Source organism: Canis lupus, chromosome 25 (assembly GCF_048164855.1).
Source record: "Canis lupus baileyi chromosome 25, mCanLup2.hap1, whole genome shotgun sequence".
Taxonomy (NCBI): Eukaryota; Metazoa; Chordata; class Mammalia; order Carnivora; family Canidae; genus Canis; species Canis lupus.
Genome location: NC_132862.1, coordinates 37200968 through 37220552, shown reverse-complemented (window position 1 = coordinate 37220552; position 19585 = coordinate 37200968). Strand labels below are relative to the sequence as shown.

At 40.5% G+C, this 19585-nt stretch overlaps 1 protein-coding gene across 2 annotated transcripts in view; it reads left to right on the top strand.

The window, feature by feature from the left end:
* The window catches only part of A2ML1 (alpha-2-macroglobulin like 1), a 30348-nt gene extending 11161 nt beyond the window's left edge, over window positions 1-19187 (top strand). Inside the window, exons 12-29 of one of the 2 annotated variants that reach the window (XM_072799123.1) lie at window positions 868-1096; window positions 1227-1353; window positions 2945-3066; window positions 3641-3692; window positions 4053-4136; window positions 5747-5923; window positions 6088-6169; window positions 6732-6888; window positions 8416-8490; window positions 8847-9009; window positions 10405-10619; window positions 14009-14224; window positions 14390-14517; window positions 14675-14765; window positions 15127-15195; window positions 16525-16627; window positions 17083-17124; window positions 18310-19187. In XM_072799123.1, coding sequence (XP_072655224.1) covers window positions 868-1096; window positions 1227-1353; window positions 2945-3066; window positions 3641-3692; window positions 4053-4136; window positions 5747-5923; window positions 6088-6169; window positions 6732-6888; window positions 8416-8490; window positions 8847-9009; window positions 10405-10619; window positions 14009-14224; window positions 14390-14517; window positions 14675-14765; window positions 15127-15195; window positions 16525-16627; window positions 17083-17123 — 2131 coding nt within the window. In that variant the 3' untranslated portion in view covers window position 17124; window positions 18310-19187. Of the gene's footprint in view, window positions 1-867; window positions 1097-1226; window positions 1354-2944; window positions 3067-3640; window positions 3693-4052; window positions 4137-5746; window positions 5924-6087; window positions 6170-6731; window positions 6889-8415; window positions 8491-8846; window positions 9010-10404; window positions 10620-14008; window positions 14225-14389; window positions 14518-14674; window positions 14766-15126; window positions 15196-16524; window positions 16628-17082; window positions 17125-18304 lie in introns of both variants that reach the window. The other variant, XM_072799122.1, reaches the window with a different exon arrangement.
* The last annotated feature ends 398 nt before the right edge of the window (window positions 19188-19585 follow it).

Here is a 19585-nt window from a genome sequence, read left to right as displayed (position 1 = left end):
TACACAGTGCAGACAGCACATTCTGAGTCCAGGTCCAACAAATATAAAGGCACATGTTGACATCAATTCCTGCTCACTGCTTACCTGATTTTTTCTCTACAATTTTATTTATTTGACAGAGAGAGAAAGAGCACAAATAGGCAGAGCAGCAGGCAGAGGGAGAGGGAGAAGCAGGCTCCCCACTGAGCAGAGAGCCTGATGTGGAGCTCTATCCCAGGACCCTGGGATCATGACTGAAGCTGAAGGCAGACTCTTTTTTTTTTTTGAAGATTTTATTTACTTATTCATGGAAGACACAGAGAGAGGCAGAGACATAGTCAGAAGGAGAAGCAGACTCCCTGCAGGGGACCCAATGCAGGACTTGATCCCAGTACTCAAGGATCACACTTTGAGCAGAAGGCAGTCGCCCAACCACTGAGCCACCCAGGCGCCCCTTACCTGCTCATTATCCATGAACGAATGACATAATGACAAGCCCCATCTCATCCCAAGGCACATGTGTCCAGCAGCCCCATGAAAAGATGCTCAATATCACTAATCATCAGAGATAAGCAACTCAAAACCCCAATGAGATATCACCTCACAGATTCAGAGGGCACTGGCCTCTTTCAGATATGTTTGCACACATGTGCCCACCTTTACTCACTCACCCCCTCACATACTCAAGTACCCCCTTTCTCCATATTCCTAGCCACCTACTTGAAGGTTCACACTCTGAGATTTGCATGTTCCTCAGTTCAGTTGGCTTTTTATATTCCTCCACCATCAGCAACAACAAAAAATGACTTTGGCAGTGAATATCTATAGCTTAATTCACAATGTTCTCCTCCTGCTATGTACCTCACTTGGGTTCTTGTGTCCTCACAGTGACTCAGGGAAGGAGGCTGTCCATCTTACAGTTCCTGATACCATCACTGAGTGGAAGGCCATGACTTTTTGTACCTCCCAGTCCAGCGGCTTTGGTCTTTCACCTACTGTTGGACTGACTGCTTTCAAGCCATTCTTTGTTGACCTGACTCTCCCTTACTCAGTAGTTCGTGGGGAATCCTTTCGCCTTACTGCCACCATCTTCAATTATCTAAAGGACTGCATCAGGGTAAGATCTGGGGATACAGGAAGCAGATGTCCCTGGAAAAGAGATGAGATGTGTCTTCACCCCCACATTTCCCTAAGCCTCTGTGGGTTGTTTCCTGTACTCAGACCCTTTATTTCTTAAACATCTGTAGGTTCAGACTAATCTGGCTACATCAGATAAATACCAGGTGGAATCGTGGACAGATTCTCAGGGATCCAGCTGTCTCTGTGCTGATGAAGCAAAAACGTATCACTGGAATATCACAGCTATCAAATTGGGTAAGAGAAGGAAGTGGTAGAGGAATAAAGGAACGCATACAGCAAAAGCTCAGTGATTGAGAACTTTACCTTTTCCTGTCCTGCATTTGCTTTGTTCTTTCTTCCTCATTTTGTTTACCTCTATTTTTTTCCCTCCTAAGTCTATGCTATAAATAAATAAGCAGATGTTTTTTGATAGATCATGAAAAAATTATCCAAACAAGATTACTATGAGTGTGAAAGGGGAGCTTTTAGGGTGTCTGAATGGCTCTGTCCGTTAAGCATCTGCCTTCTGCTCAGGTAATAATCCCAGGATCCTGGAATTGAGTCCTGCATCGGGCTCCCGGTTCAGCAGGGAGTCTTCTTCTCCTTCAACTTCTCCCTCTTGCTCGTGCTCTCTCTCACTCTTGCTCTCAAATAAATAAATAAAATCTTAAAAAAAGAAAGGAAAAGGGGAGCTTTTGATATTTATGCCAGGACAAGGGATATATAGTCATGTTACTAATCAAATAGTTACTACGAGCCCACCACTATTCTAACTGCTTGGCATGTAGTAACTCATTTAAAACCCTGGTTTTCAGAAGTATTTATACTTCTAAAACTATCTATAATATAAATATTCTATCTACTACGGCTTGACAAATCACCCTAAAACTTAGTGGCTTGGGGCGCCTGAGTGGCTCAGTCTGTTAAGCATCTGCTTTTGGCTCAGGTCATGATCTCAGGGTCCAGAGTCATGCTCAGTGGGGAGTCCGCTTCTCCCTCTCCCTCTGCTCCCGCCACCCCCTGCTCATGCTGTCATTGTCTCTCAAAGAAATAAAATCCTTTAAAAAACCCAATAATTTAAAGGCTTAAAAGAGCAAACATTTATGATCACCCAGTTTCCATGGGCCAGTAATCTAGGTGCAGAATGTAGCAGGGTGCCTCTAGCTCAAGGTCTGTCATGAAATACCAGTCAAGCTGTCAGCAGGGCTGTGTTCTTATCTGGAGACTTGACTAGGAGATGATCCATTTCCACACACCTTCCAAAGTCTCTGTCCCTCACAGGCCACAATTCTTGGCCTCAGCTGTGGGCCAGTAGCCTCATCAGTATCTCATCACATGAATCTTTCCACTGGGCTGCCTCAGGACAGGACAGCTGGCTTCCTGCAGAGCAAGTGGCCCAAGAGAAAGAGTGCACCTGAGACAAAAGCTATATTCTTTTTTATAACTTAATCTCAGAAATGGCATCTCATTGCTCCTGCCCTATCCGCCTCATTAAAAGTGAGTCACGTAGTCCAGCCCATGCTCTGAGAGGAATTTACACAAGGTGTAAATATCGGGATGCAGGGATCACTGGGGGCCCTCAAAGGCTGTCTGCCTCACTGGACCACCATTTGGACTTCACCTGGAAGCTTGTTAGAAATGAAAAAAAAAAAAAAAAAAAAAAGAAAAAGAAAAGAAATATCAGTATAGGTCTTGCCCCAGATGTACTGAGTCAGTTTGTATTCTAAAAGATCCACAGGTCTTTGCATGCCATTAAGTTTAAGAAGCATTGGTCTAGAGGGGAAGAGACCTCTTTGGTACCTCTCGTAATAGGGTTAATGCCTTCCTTTCTCCTTCTTTCTTCTAGGTCATGTAAACTTTACTATCACTACTAAGATTCTGGACAGCAGTGAACTCTGTAGGGGGGAAAAGGGGTTCATTCCAGCAAAGGGCCAGAGTGACACACTTATCAAACCAGTTCTGGTCAAGGTGAGTTTTCTGCAGGCCTAGCTTCGGAGGTGGAGATAGCAGTCACCCCAGGGATGTTGTGTGTGTGTCTAGCTATACTGTGAGTCCCTCACAGGTGTCTCATTCCCACTTCAATCAGGTAGCTCACCTTCCTTCTTCTGTGGTGCCTTTCTGCCCTTAATTATTTGCTTAACCCATTCCAATGCTCTATGAAAGTGCCTAATACAGTACCTGGTACTTTATTATAGAGACACACTAAATGTCAGTTTCTCTTATTAAAATCTCTAATATTATCATTAATTGCTTTTTTCATCCCATTATGAATACCATTGTCAGTCCTCCCTCTTAGAAGTTTTCTAAACTTGTCCTTAGTTCTATCCCATTCTCAGAAAGAATTTTATTGATAGGCTCATCCCGGCATTGAAATAGAGTTCTCCTGAGTTTCAAAGAGAAACTCTGTTCTCTCCAATTCTAAGAAGCCCTGGAGGCACAGGGAGGGCTTCTCCCCATTTCCCTTCTGCTTCCTGTTCCTTCATTGCCACCTGCCCAGACATTCATCTTCATTGTTTTTACCCTATGTCTCTCTTCATGTCAGCCTGAGGGAGTCCTTGTGGAGAAGACATACAGCTCATTGCTATGCCCAAAAGGTGGGTGAATACAGAGAGGGGTTGGTGCTGAGAATTTCCCTAGGCAACAAGAGATTTTTGTAGGCTAAGGAAGGAATATACAGGACTAGAAGAGATAGGAGAATCTGGAGTGCTATCCCTAGTAGGGTGGATTAGCTGAGAGACACGATGAAGAAGAAAAAATGTACAACACAATTATGTGTTTTGGGGGGATTTATTTTCAGCAGAGAGCACTATGAGTAGGTTAAAAAAATTGCCTCCATCCAATGGAAAACACTGGGTACAGAAAACATTAGATTATAGACAGTTTTCCTATGGTTTGGGCTTGAACTCCCAATACTTCTACCTTCTATAGTTTCTCCTTTTCTCTGCCTCTCACAGGACAAGTGGCTTCAGAATCTATCTCCCTGGAGCTCCCTGTGGATGTTGTTCCTGATTCAACCAAGGCTTATGTTACAGTTCTGGGTAAATAGCCAGAGATCCTTGTTCAAAAGAAAAAAAAAGACTGAAATCTGCCAAAGCATGGAGTGGGGTTGGCCATGTAGACTTATCTGAAGGAAGGCATGTTAGATTAGAAGTGACAGAGAGCTTATTTTATAGTTGGTAAATACACTCTATAAGTAACAGTACACGTGGGATTAGATAGATGTATGTGATAGTTAAAAACAGAAAGGAGTCTGGACAGAGGAAGTTAAAGGTCAAGGAAGCTTCATATGTATTTAGGTTCACCAACATGGTCTATAAATTGAGTAGAGAAGAGACATAGTGTTTGTAGCAGCCATTTAAAAAATGAAGACTTTATTTGAGTATAGTTTAGGGAAGATAAAACTATTTACACAGATGGGACACTTCACTCTGGGCAAGGAGAGGGATTGAGTAGAAAAGCATGAGCTTGAAAATAATATCTGAGTTGGGATCTTAGTTCTACTATTTAATGGCCATGTGACCTTGAAAAAATTAGTGGACAATCCTGATCCTTTTTTTCCCTCTGTAAGACAGTGATGATAACCTACCTCTAAGATTGGTATAAAAATTAAATATAATATAAAGTTTCCAGGGATCCCTGGGTAGCTCAGTGGTTTTGCGCCTGCCTTTGGCCCAGGGCCGATCCTGGGGTCCCAGGATCAAGTCCCGCGTTGGGCTCCCAGCATGGAGCCTGCTTCTCCCTCTGCCTGTGTCTCTGCCTCTCTCTCTCTCTCTCTCTATGTCTATCATAAATAAATAAAAATAAATCTTTAAAAATATATATATAAAATTTCCATATGTATCTAGCATATAGTAGGAGCCCTGGATGTGTTAGATTATTTCTTTATATTTATCCCTACCAAAATACTTTCCAGGTTAAAATTTCTCTATCTTTGAAGGTATTAGATTCATACTTGTCATATAGAACTCATTGTAGTATATAGCTTACTCTCTAGGCTTGTCTTTCATACTGCATTGTGGGCTCCTTGAGGACAACAGCCATGTCTTTTTAATTTCTATTTCTGGTACATTTCCTGCCACATAATTGACATTAGTACATGTTTAGATTTGAATTGAACTTAATGGCTAAAGTGCATTAATGGGTCACTTATGTCAGGCTTACTGGTTTATAAAATAAATATATGGCTAGGTCAGTAGCTATAACTGGAAAAAGGTGCCGGGATTGTGTGTGCTTGAGGGGAACATGGCAATTTGGAGGATAATGTATTTATATGTGGTGGAGGACCTTAGCAATTGAGTCTAAGTATTGTGGGTTTTGTTATGTCACTACCAGCCCCAGTGACACGTCCTCTTAAAAACCCCGAATTCCCCTAGGTAGCCTATGTACTTCTCTGTGTATTCCAGTACCTTGTGTGAACCCGATATTATAGTGCTATATTATAATTGTTTAAAACGAATCTACTTATAATGTTCTGTCAATGTTTACCTCTCTGATTGTGATCTTTTGAGGTAAAGACTGTATTTGACTTATTGTCTCCTAGGCACAGTGTAGGTACTCAACTAAATGATAGCTGGTACATGTTTGTTAAATGAAAGACGTAACTCACAAGGGCTCCTTCTATCATCAACTTTCTCCTTTTGGATCTCAGGAGACATTATGGGCACGGCCCTACAGAACCTAGACAATCTGGTGCAGATGCCAAGGGGCTGTGGGGAGCAGAACATGGTCTTGTTTGCTCCCATAATCTACGTCTTGCAGTATCTGGAGAGGGCAAGGCTGCTGACTGAAGAAATCAAGTCTCAGGCAGTGGGTTTCCTGAAAATAGGTGAGTTGGTTCAATCTTTCTTCTTGGACAAATTCTCTAGGACCCATGATAAGTTAATAAGATACAGGGGAGTTCCCCCTGAGGTGTTCTGCACCCTTGAAAGCCTTGAAAGGCATATTTTTTGAAGTTGTCCCTGTGATCTAACATCATATCTGGCTTCCCAGGGTACCAGAAGGAGCTAATGTACAAACACAGCAACGGCTCATACAGTGCCTTTGGGGAGCAGGATGGAGATGGAAACACATGGTAATATTGCCCAGTTCTCAGTGTACTCCAGAGCATAATTCCTGGGTCTAAGGAACAATTCCTCTATCTCTCCTCTTAACCCTATTTCTTCTTCTTTTTTAAATTTTATTTAAATTCAATTAATTAACGTATAATGTATTATTGGTTTCAGAGGTAGAGGTCAGTGATTCATCAGTCTTATATAACACCCAGTGTTCATTATATTACGCGCCCTCCTTAATGTCCATCACCCAGTTACCCTATCCCTTCACCTCCCTCCCCTCCAGTGAACCCGTTCCTTCTTTTTTTTTTTTTTTTTTTTTCGTTCCTTCTTATATCTATCTTCTCTACCTCTTTAATATTGTTTATTTCAGCCTCATGTATGGTCAAGCCCCTCACCTTTCTCCCTGACCTTGTGACTCTCCAATTCTTGTCCCCATTAATGCCCAATAATATCTCCCTTTTTTAGCCTTATGTTTTCTTAATCCTCTTCTGGAACCATATACCAAAATAAAATATAAAACTATTGTACCCTTGCTGGGGAATCCCCCTTCATGCCACACTTCTGTCTTTACCCATATAGGCTGACAGCGTTTGTCACCAAATGCTTTGGCCAAGCTCAAGAATTTATCTTCATTGATGACAAGAATATCCAGGATGCTCTCAAGTGGATGGCGGGAAACCAGCTCCCCAACGGTTGCTATGCTAATGTGGGAAACCTCATTCACACAGCTATGAAGGTGCAAATCTGCCCTAGGGTCTTCAGCCCACTGTCAGGTCTGGGAGGAATTTGCACCTCTGACTAAGCAGAATCAAAAGAGCATAAGCCTGGGAGTCAGTGTTCTTTAGGTCTGAGTCCTAGCTCTAAGTGACCTTGCTCAAAATGCTTAACCAATCTGAGCCTCAGCTTCCATATCTGTAGAATTAGAAAATGTACTGATGCATGGCTCTCACATCAGCAGCTCCTGAGAACGAGTTTGAAATGCAAATTCTAGTCCTACCCTGGACCTACTCTGAGAAACTCTGGGGATGTGGGCCAGCAATTTGTATTTTTAACAAGCCCTGGAGGTGGTTCTGACATTTGTGAAAGTATGAGAACCACTGGACGAGACATTCACTGAGTTGTATACTATCTCCCTAAATCTGGAGCAAGGCCATTTTGGTGAGGACTGATAGACAGCCTAGTGTTTTTTGTAAGAGGTTTACTCTGTGCCGGGCACTGCTCTAAGCACTTCGTTTATTTGATATTACTTAATGTCTACAACAAATTAATGAGCTAGCTGCTGGTATGCCATTATTAATCCCATTTTACAGATGAAGAAATTTAGGTGCAGAGATTAAGTGAACTGCCCAAGGTGAATGCTAATGCAGGGTAGGACTGTAATTTGAATCATGGCCTCAGAACTCCACAGGCACTGCCCTTGCCCATTCACTGCATTGCTGGTACCCCTCCTGAACACAGGATGAGGTGTTACGATACATCCGGAGAATTTGTTCAATTCAGAGTATGCCCAGTGAAAGAAAAGATTTGTATGTATGTTACTAGAGAAATCATTTACATTGCTGTTCCAGGGCTTGGATTACAAATCTTGAGCATTAAAAAAAAAGTCTCTATAAAGGATTCATTAGTTTTCCTTATGCAAGATTTTATTAGTGCCCCCAAGGTGCTCTCCTCTTACATACTGTGTGAAATACATGTGGAAGTAGCACAAACCAGGGCTTGACTCCAACAAGATCCCAGAGGTCTTCCCTTTTCCTCTTTTACCAGACCCAGCCAGTCTATTAAGAAACCCATCACCAGTATAGCAAGCTTAGTGGTGTAGTGCAGGAGCTCCATAATTAAACTCCCTGAGTTCAAATCCTAGTCCCTGTTTATTAGCTGTGTAATCTCGAGCAACCTGTTTAATCTTTTTTTTTTTCTTACGGAATTCCTTATAGGATGAGGATAACAATTTAGATTAGCTGTTTTTAAAAACTTGCTAATATCTTTCCATGAAAGGGATTAAACAGGGCAGGTGTCACCTTATCTCTCCTGGAGAAGAGGCTGGGCCTTTTACTTCTGGAGAGGATGTCCATTTGAAGAGGCACAGATTCAGTAAGAACCTGAGAATAAGAGATTTTTCTCCTTATCCCCTCCACTGTGTTTGTTTGCTTATTTGTTTAAATAATCCACCCATTAAGAGGGGATGCTTTTTTGCAAATTGCACATAATTCTTGCATATGCTGTGCTGTCTGCTGCCCTGACGTGGGGTCCTTGTACCCTCTAGGGCGGTGTTGAAGATGAGATTTCCCTGACTGCATACATCACAGCTGCATTGCTGGAAATGGGAATGACCGCACATGTAAGTATCTCTAGCTTTTTCTCTTTATATCCTTCTTATTGTGCCTAGTTGTAGAGGAATTCAACTACTTTTAATCCCTGTTCACCCTTATAAACTCAAAAAGAATACAACGAAGGGCACCTGGATGGCTCAGTGGTTGAGTGTCTGCCTTTGGCTCAGGCCATGATCCCGGGGTCCTGGGATCCAGTCCTACATTGGGCTTCCTGTGGCAAGCCCGCTTCTCTCTCTGCCTCTCTCTGTGTCTCTCATGAATAAAATCTTAACAAAACAAAACAAAAAGGATGTGATGATTTCCTTATCCCTTCCCATTTTCCCAGGAATGCCTTATTAAGTCAGTTCTTTATCTTACTTTTCAGGACCCAATGGTGAGTCAGGGTCTGAAGTGCCTCCGAGACTCTGTTTCCTCTACTACCAACCTCTACACACAGGGCCTCCTTGCTTATACTTTCTCTCTGGCTGGGGAGATGGACATCAGAAACGTTCTTCTTGAAAAGTTAGACCAGCAGGCTATCATCTCAGGTATGTTGGCCATGTTAGGAGTTCTTTGAAATTATGAAAATATGTTGTGAGTTATCTATAGTTTTCACTAGTCCCCATGGTCCCACATATATTCTATCATATCTAGGATTCCTTTTAGGAAAAGTTGTGAAGTCATTAGATCATTGTTGAGAGTTTTGTGAGAAAGCCCATGGAAGTCTTTAAAGGCATTGTTATACTTTTGACATGAAGAGGAAAGAGATGGTAGAAGCTAATCAGAAGACCTATGGGCATTATAGAATCTCCCTTTTATAAAGGTCTTTAACAATTCTTTGTATGAGATCACTGAGGTTGATGGGGTAAAAGTTAAACTTAGAGATTTCTTTCTTATTTCTTCTTTTTTTGGAGGAGAGGGGTAGGGAATGGCAGAGGGAGAGGGAGAGAGAGAATCTTAAGCAAGCTCCATTACCAGTTGGTGGGGCCCCACTCTTGGTTTCAGAACAGGTAATGATCTCAGGGTGGTGAGATCCAGCCCTATGTCAGGCTCCATGGTCAGTGGGGAGTCTGCTTGGAATTCTTTCTTTTCTCTGTCCCACCCCCAACTTGTACACACACACACACTCTCTCTCTCTCTCTCTCTCTCAAATAAGTAAATAAATCTTTTTTAAAAAAATGTTAAACTTGGGCTGCCTGGGTGGCTCAGTGGTTTAGCGCTGCCTTCAGCCCAGGGCGTGATCCTGGAGACCCTGGATTGAGTCCCACGTCAGGCTCCCTGCATGGAGCCTGCTTCTCCCTCTTCCTGTGTCTCTGCCTCTCTCTGTTTCTCGAATAAATAAATAAATAAATAATCTTTTTTAAAAAGTTAAACTTTTGATTAAATAAAATAAAAGCTGAGGGACACCTGGGTTCAGGTCTGCCTTCAGCTCAGGGTGTGATCCTGGAGTCCCGAGATCGAGTCCCACATTGTGCTAGCCCACTTCTCCCTCTGCCTATGTCTCTGCCTCTCTCTCTGTGTTTCTCATGAATAAATAAATGAAATCTTTAAAAAAATAAAATAAAAAAGGCTGAAAAATTAAAAATGGAATTCCATAAGTCAAAAAAATGCCCCAAAATACATAAGATTATTGTAAGTTTCTACTTACCTGTATCTACTAGCATTAGAATTTATAAATTAATGAGAGTGGTTTTCATATAATTACTGGAAGCATTTACTGATATTCTCAGCTTCACCATGGGTAATTTCGTCTGACTCTACACACACACTTATGCGCACACACATCTCTGTGTAAACATAATAGCCAAAATATCAAAAGATTTGAAAAATATTTTTTTTTACCTCATGATTAACTTTTGGTTGGTACTTGCTCTGCTCTAGGGTGTAGCATTTACAAATTGAATATGAGAAACCATTTCCTATTTTTGCTTCTTTTTCCATAGGAGGGTCTATTCACTGGAGCCAAAAGCCTATTCCGTCATTGGATGACAGACCTTGGTCTCAGCCTGAGGCTGTAGATGTGGAACTTACAGCATATATATTACTGGCCCAACTTAGCAAAGCCAGCCTGACTCAAAAGGAGATAGCCAAGGCCACTGCCATAGTGGCTTGGTTAACCAAGCAACGTAATGCATATGGGGGCTTCTCTTCTACTCAGGTAAATAGCCTCCTTTCCAACTGTCACACATCAGGTAGGATTAGGTCCTGTGTGGAAATAGAAAAAAACAAAACAAAACGGTAACAACAAAGCTATTGCCCTTGACTTCTAGGTCAAGGGACTTCTAATTCTGTATAGAGAGAAAAAGCAAAATAATATTGGATCATATGAACACATAAATAGTACAATATGCATTTAATTCTCTTTCTTTTTAGAGTATGAAACATCATGAGATCAGTGTTTTACATGTGAATAGGACATATATAATTATGGTGAAATTATATGTTAAAAGCTTAGAAATGAGTTGGAAGCATAAAAGCAAGGTTTTACGGGTATACTTCCTTCTACTACTGGGAGGTTAGTAAGATATATAATCTCTACTCTAAAAAAGTTAACAAACTAGAAGTAAAGTTAGGAAAAGTGCGGGACACCTGGGTGGCTCAGTGGTTTAGCACCTGCCTTTGGCTCAGGGTGTGATCCTAGAGTTCCCGGATCAAGTCTCACATCAGGCTCCCTGCAGGGAGCCTGCTTCTCCCTCTGCCTGTATTTCTGCCTCTGTCTCTCATGAATAAATAAATAAAATCTTAAAAAAAAAAAGTAGGAAAAGTTCTAATAATTACAGAGCAGGATTTGGTTATATGACATAAGATACAAAAGATACAAAATAATGCATTTCAAAAGGGAGCAAGACCTTACATCAACTTGAAGGATAAGAAAAATCTTCAGGAGAATGACATTTGAGGTAGATCTAGAATAATATGTAGCAGTGCCTGGCTGACTTATTCAGTAGAGCATGTGACTTTTGTTCCTGGGGTCATGAGTTCAAGCCCCACATTGAGTGTAGAACCTACTTAAAAGATGATAGATAGATAGATAGATAGATAGATAGATAGATAGATAAAAAAATAGATGATAGATAGATAGATAGATAGATAGATAGATAGATAGATAGATGAAATAAAAGGGTATGTAAGATTGTAAGATTTTGGGAGGCAGCTATTGAAAGGAAGGGGAAATGGCTTGAGCAGAGACAACAGTTTGCAAAAGTATAGGATGACTCTCGGGAAAACTGGGTTATCTAAAGCATAAAGGGACTTCAGTTTAGAAAGTTAGGGCAGCTTTATACTATGAAGGAGGCCCTTGCATAACAGACTCAAGATTTTGAGGAGATATTGATTTTTTTAAAACTTTGTTTCAGGAAGATTGACCTGTTATTTGTATAGCGGGTGGTTTAGAGGTGGAAGACACTGGATTTGAAGAGATAAGGACAATATTTCATTTGTCTAGGTTAGGAGTAAGAAAATTGAATTAGGTGGCAGTGAGGGAAAAAGGGATAGAATTGCACGATAAATTCTAATAGCATCATAAAAATTGTCTTAGATGATCATAAAGAGAGTAGTCATTAATTCATTTGTTCTGCAAATTTTTTTTTAATTTTTATTTATTTATGATAGTCACACAGAGAGAGAGAGAGAGAGAGGCAGAGACACAGGCAGAGGGAGAAGCAGGCTCCATGCACCAAGAGCCCAACGTGGGATTCGATCCTGGGTTTCCAGGATCGCACCCTGGGCCAAAGGCAGGAGCTAAACCGCTGCACCACCCAGGGATCCCCGCAAATGGTATTAAATACATACCATGTCCAATTCACTAAGGATACAAAATAATCAAGAAAACATTTTGCTTACCCTTGTAAAGATTATATTCTGACTTGTTGAAATTAGGGCCAGATTCACTGAAGATGTAACATGTACATTAGACCTGGAAAAGGAATAGATTTTTATTGATACAGTGTTTGGTAAAGATGTTAAGAGCACTAAGCTTGAATATAGTAAAGACTTAATTGAGGGACGCTTGGGTGGCTCAGTGGTTGAGTGTCGGCCTTTGGTTCAGGGCATGATCCTGGACCTAGGATCCCAGGATCGAGTCCCACATCAGGTTTCCTGCATGAGCCTGCTTCTCCCTCTGCCTGTGTCTCTGCCTCTCTCTCTCTCTCTCTTTTCTCTCTCTCTGTCTCTCATGAATAAATAAATAAAATCTTAAAAAGACTTAATTGAAATCTTAAAAAATTATATAGTACTATATACTTCCTTACTTCAAGGCCAAAGATCAGGAAGGACTTCTTGCTGAGCCCTAAATAATTATGACATACAATTTTAGAAAGCAGTGAGTGAAATGTTTAGAACTCTCAGTGACACATATGTCAAAATTGTTTTTGAATAAAAGTCTTAGCTATTACAAGAAGTCATATAGCACTTAACACTGGTTTTCCAGCTAATAACGAGGTCTCATTTCTTGAATTGTTTCCACATATTTGAGTAATAAGGACCTCCTTGGATCCAGTTCACAGAGAGTAGACAAAAAGTTGTTTGTAGATGGTCAACTGCACAGCTATCACTTATTCACAGATTTCCCAGGGTGGGTGACCTGTCTTCCTATTTTTATATGACCATGTGATGTCTACAACTGTTCTTTTAAACTTGGATTAGGAAGAAAGTGGGGTTCCTTTATTCTGTAGATATTGCACTAAGTGTCAAGCATATAGACATACTCGTAGCAGTAAAATATAACAATTTTCTGAACATTTCACTCTCTTTTTTCTTTACTTGTAGTTTATATAAATCATGTTTTCAGAATAAACAAATTCCAACTACATGATGCCATACTCTCTTAGTGGCAGTTTATCTGTCTTATACCAGAATGATGAAAAGATTGTCATAAGACACAGTGGTGAAGAAGCCTTGGTTTGCAAGATAGGATCCACTGATACCCTCTCCAGCTGTGCCATAGAAGACCATTACGCAGCTAAACAACTGAAGAATGTGCAATTTTTAGGGCTATCACTGCTTGTTTCCTCTCTAAATAAGGAAACTGCAAAATACATACTGAACAGTTATCCACTTGTTTATAACTATAGCCCGTTCTGAAGCTACGTTTGGTTGAATATGAGTATGAGGGATGCCTGGGTGGCTCAGCAGTTGAGCATCTGCCCTTGACTCAGGGAGTGATCCTGGGGTCCCAGGATCAAGTCCCACGTCAGGCTTCCTGCATTGAGCCTGCTTCTCCCTCTGCCTATGTCTCTGCCTTTCTCTTTGTGTGTCTCTCATGAATAAATAAAAATAAAATCTTAAAAAAAAAAGAATATGAATATGAGATTAGCCTAGTGACCTATAGGCGTATAGTTTAATACTAGCTTGATGGCAATTTTCTACACAGGCAAGATATCGTTTCTATGTCAGCTTCCACAGCATTAATGAATGTGGTTCTTAGATACTTAGAAGAGGTGTTGTCCAAGCTGATGAACAACAACTATATATATAGGTTATGGGGTTGTTTGAGGCTAATGCCAGTGGCTCACAAAATGTAAGCATATGCTTGATTGTCTTCTTTAGGATACTGTAGTTGCTCTCCAAGCTCTTGCCAAATATGCCACTGCAGCCTATGTAACATCTGAAAAAGTCAACCTGGCTGTAAAATCCAATAAGAATTTCCAGCACACTTTCAGCATTCAGGCTGCCAACCGGTTGGTGCTTCAGCAGGAAACTCTGCCCAGTATCCCTGGAGTGTACACCTTGGAAGCCTCAGGCCAGGGCTGTGTCTATGTGCAGGTAAGTAGAGATCCATGAGAACAAACATGCATTGGGAAGGAGAGTCCAAGGGCATCTTTGCCACCAGGAGAATCTTTACTCTATCTCGTTTATAAAGAGAATAGTTTGGACTGTGTGATAAAGTTCTTCCCAGTTCTGATTTGGTTATCTATTTCCCCCTGCTAGATGGTGCTGATATACCATATTCCCCCTCCTAAGTTTGTGGACACCTTTAGTCTTAGTGTGGAAATGGGAAAAGCTAGATGTGAGCAAGCTACTTCACCTCGATCCTTGATGCTCACCATACACACCAGGTAAGAAAAGCTGGTGGTGGGGGCACCTGGATCATAGAAGCATAGAGTTGTGTGTGTGTATTTGTGTGCATGTGTGTATATGTGTGTGCTGGGGATACAGAGTATGCTGAGAGGGAAAATAATGGGTTCACACTAATGTGCTTCTTTCTGCCCTTAGTTATGTGGGGAGTCGCAGTTCTTCCAATATGGCCATTGTAGAAGTGAAGATGCTTTCTGGGTTCAGCCCCAAGGAGGGTACCAATCAGTTAGTAAGTCTGTTCTATTTTCTGCATTTAACTAACTCCAAGGGGACCTAACATTATCCCTAAAAAACTGGTGAAGTGGGCTTTATGGTATATACATACAACTCATGATTGTATTGTTTTGGTGTGCTACAACAGTGCATCAGATACATAAAATGGAAACTGGAATAGTTGTGGTTCTTTTTTCTTACTTTCTCCACAGTATATATTGTCTCCTTGATCATGACAGAGCTTTGGAATATTACCCTAAGGGATACAAAGGCTCTGGATCTTAGTCTGTTTTATTTTTCCCTTTCTTTTTTTTTTATTTATTTTTTATTTTTTATTTTTTATTTTTTTTTTTTTTATTTTTCCCTTTCTTATTCAGCTTCTCCAACAACCTCTGGTGAAGAAGGTGGAATCTGGAACTGATATCCTGAACATTTATTTGGAAGAGGTAGGTATTCAGAAGTGAACCTAAGAGTTTAATTTCTTTTTTTTTTTTTTTCTGAGAAGAGTTTAATTTCTTATGAAGCTTTGCAACTTCCTAATATTAATAGGTTAGTACATATACTCTATATACTAGTGTCACATACACAGGGATAAAAGAGAATGGGTCCACAGCCATGAAATGAATTCTACCTCCATGCTGGTATACTATATCAAATATTCTTATTCACTTCCAGTGCAGTACTGTCTAACAGATATGTAATATGAACTATCTATATCATTTAAAAATGTGTAGGCCAGGGGTGCCTGGATGGCTTAGCTGGTTATGCATCTGCCTTTGGCTCAGGTCATGATCCCAGGGTCCTGAGATAGAGCCCCACCCATGTCAGGCTACCTGCTCAGTGGGGAGCCTGCCTCTCCCTCTCCATTTGCCTCTTCCCTAGCTCATGCTTTTTCTAGCTCTCTCTCAAAAATAAATAGATAAAATATTTATTTATTTATTTATTTATTTATTTATTTATTTATTTATTTTTAAGATTTTTAAAATTTATTCATGAGAAACACAGAAAGAGAGAGAGGGGCAGAGACACAGGTAAAGGGAGAAGCAGGCTTCTTGCAGGGAGCCCGATGTGGGACTCTATCCCGGGTCTCCAGAATCACACCCTGGCCCAAGGTGGCACTAAACCGTTGAGCCACCCAGGTTGCCCCAAAATATATATTTTTTTAATGTGTAGGCTAGAATGTGACCATTTTAAGATAAGGTGGTCAGGGAAGGCCTCTCTGAGGAGATATTATCTGATAGGAGACTGGAATGAAGAGAGAAAACCAAAAGGGAGCATAGAACTGTTTAAATAAAATGAAAATTTGTTTCTTTGGCCACTTCAATTAACCAAGGGTTAGAGTAGACCAAGAACGGAGAGAACCAATTTATAGAAGGGCCAGAAAGCTATAAGATCCTAAGAAGAAAGAGCCAGGAAGTCAGCAGAAGCCAGTATCTCTAAGACTGGTATGGGGCAGAAGGGTTGGTAGAAGGGTTTCAGAAAATTTATGTGAAGACAAAAGTCTTTTAGCCTCCACATTATACAGAGTGTTATTTTCACTTTAGTTTTATTTTTTTCTTAATTTTTATTTATTTATGATAGTCACAGAGAGAGAGAGAGAGGCAGAGGCATAGGCAGAAGGAGAAGCAGGCTCCATGCACCGGGAGCCCAATGTGGGATTCGATCCCGGGTCTCCAGGATCGCGCCCTGGGCCAAAGGCAGGCGCTAAACTGCTGCGCCACCCAGGGATCCCTCACTTTAGTTTTAATATGATATTTTGTCTTTGTTCTCCACAGCTGAGCAAGAAGACTCAGACCTATTCCTTTACCATCAGCCAAAGTGTGTTGGTCACTAACCTGAAACCAGCAACCATCACAGTCTATGACTACTACCTCCCAGGTGAGGGCTAAGAAGATATACTTGTGTCTCCCAACATATTTCTGCCTCATTCTTCATGACATCTCTCTTAATTTTACAAATACTCCTTCCTAAACCAAGTAGCACATAATTACATTATTCAATCTCCTAAAACATCATAATTTAATTATGTCATTCTTAAGTCTTCTGTGCTAGGGATATTTTATAAGATGAGGTCTATAGACCAAAAGAACAATACAGACCACAGTTCTTTAAGGACTATTCTGAATATTTTTTCTGTGATTAATAATTTACCACAATATTAGCATTTGGAAGTTTCCTATAATTCTTTTTTTCCCCCCTATAATTCTTAATATGCTTGTAACCTAAATGGATCCTCTGAAAAAGGCTAAAGCAGTAGTTTTCATGGAGTATTTTCTCTTTGAATGTATGAGGCTTATAATGTAATGATTGATACATGTCATTTCATTTTACAGATGAACGGGCAACAATTCAGTACTCTGACCCCTGTGAATGAGGTAAGGGTGAGCTTTAGGGTAGGCTGACCATATTTAATAGTTAAGGAGATTTTCTTCTGAGTTACTATTATTGTATTTTGGAAGTTAATTTTTGATAGAAAGTGGGCTTTCTTTTTTTGTCTTAAACTTTTCTTTCTTTTTTTTTTTTTTTTAAGTAAACTCTACACCCAATGTAGGGCTCAAACTCACAACCCTGAAATCAAGTCACATGCTCTACTGAGCCAGCCAGGCACCCCCCTTTTCTGTCCCAAACTCTGAAAGAAAGAATAATAATCTCCATAGTTCACACCAGAAAAAGTTAATAGTGGCATCTGATTGAGGGCTTCTATGTGATTTTTATTTTTTTAAAGATTTATTTATTATTTTAGAGAGAGAGAGGCAGAGAGATAGAGCATGAGTGGGGAGAGGGTAGAGAGATGGGGAGAGAAGCAGACTCCCTGCTGAGCTGGAGCCTGGATGATAGGGCTTGACCCTGAGATCATAACCTGAGCTGAAATCAATAGTTGGACACTTAACCAACTGAGCCACCCAGGCACCCCTCTATGTGATTTTTTAAAAACAGTATTTTTGGGATCCCTGGGTGGCGCAGCGGTTTGGCGCCTGCCTTTGGCCCAGGGCGCGATCCTGGAGACCCGGGATCGAATCCCACATCGGGCTCCTGGTGCGTGGAGCCTGCTTCTCCCTCTGCCTGTGTCTCTGCCTCTCTCTCTTTCTCTCTGTGTGACTATCATAAATAAATAAAAATTAAAAAAATAAATAAATAAAAACAGTATTTTTTTCTTAAAACAAAACAAAACAACAACAAAAAAACAGTAATTTTTTTCTGATTGAAATTGATGAATTTTAAAAATTGTTTTTTTAAATTCTACATCTTTATTTTATAAAAATACTAAGGGAAAAGTAAAGATTATCTGATTCTACTCCCCTGAGAACACTATTAATAATCTCATCATGCATCTGTGAGATTTTTTCTAGATAGGAAAAAACTGAGGACATGTCTAGCTGGCTCAGTTGGGAGAGCATATGAATCTTGATGTCAGGGTTGTGAGTTTAAACCTCACCATTGGTACAGAGATAAATTTTAAAAAATATATTTTTAAAAATGGATAGGAAAAAGATCCTCTATACTTGTGAAGATTTCCTGAGTGTAATGATGTCTTCTTTTTTTTTCCTCTCCCAGGATAGAAGTTGTAAAGAGACCAATTTAATCCTTTGTGACATTACTGGACAGCCTTCTTCTGCCTCTTAAAGGAAAACTCATTTAATCAAATAATATGATTTCTCTGATTGATAGTAACAGCTGAGCAGGTTTGAAGCTCAGCTACTTTCTACTACTTCACAGATGCATAGGTGCTAGAATAAAGGGCTGGAGGAGATGAGGGGAATTATATGGAAAAGACCACGGGGAGAGATGTGGTTTAGCCATGTAGGGAACTCTCCAGAGATGATATGGAGGTAGAGGGTGATCCAAGAAAGATAAAAATGTCTTCTTGGAGGTTAAATCTAAGAGAGGATATAATTTAGGGCTTTGGGAATAGATTTAAAAAGTTTTTTTCTTTGAAAATAAAATCTGTGTCCTTGACTTTGTGCATATTTCTATGGATACCAAAGATTCTATTTCAAGATGATGATCATCCCTTAACCAAAACTCACATTTTGGCTTCTTTAAACCTTTTGACCCAGGAATGCCTGGGTGGCTCAGCAGTTGAGCCTCTGCCTTTGGCTCAGGATGTAATCCCGGCGTTCCAGGGTTGAGTCCCACATTGGGCTCCTACATGGAGCCTGCTTCTCCTGTCTCTGCCTCTCTGTGTCTCTTGTGAATACATAAGTAAAATATTTCTCCTTTTGACCCAGACATGTCAGAGAATCATATTACGGATTCAGAGAGGGGTCAGAGTAGAGAACCCTAATTAAGGGGCTGACTGTTCAGCCAGCCAGCACTGTAGGGCAACACAGTGATTGATAGCAAGAAGAGTGGCTGGCCAGGATTCCCTATCTCTGCTTTTCTCCTTCAGGATTCCTCTAGGCTTTTTCTATAGGGGATACCTATCTTTGTGTACTCTTTCTTGGGCAATGTTTTTGTTTTAGAAACAGGATTGGAGGGGTGCCTGAGTGGCTCAGTTGGTAAGCTTCTGCCTTTGCCTCAGGTCATGATCCCAGGGTGCTGGGATCAAGCCCTGTATCAGGCTCCCTCTCAGTCCCTTTCCCTCTACCTGCTGCTCCACCTACTTGTGCTCTCCCTTTCTCTGTCAAATATATGAAATCGAAAGAAAAAGAAAGAAAGAAAGAAAGAAAGAAAGAAAGAAAGAAAGAAAGAAAGAAGAAAGAAAGAGAATGCTTTTTTTTTTTTTTTTAGATGAATGCTATTTAAACAGAGAAGATCATCTAGGTAATCATGCCTTTTAAGCCAGGTTAGTCACTCTCTGATCTTCTTCCTCTAGATTTTATTTTATTTTATTTT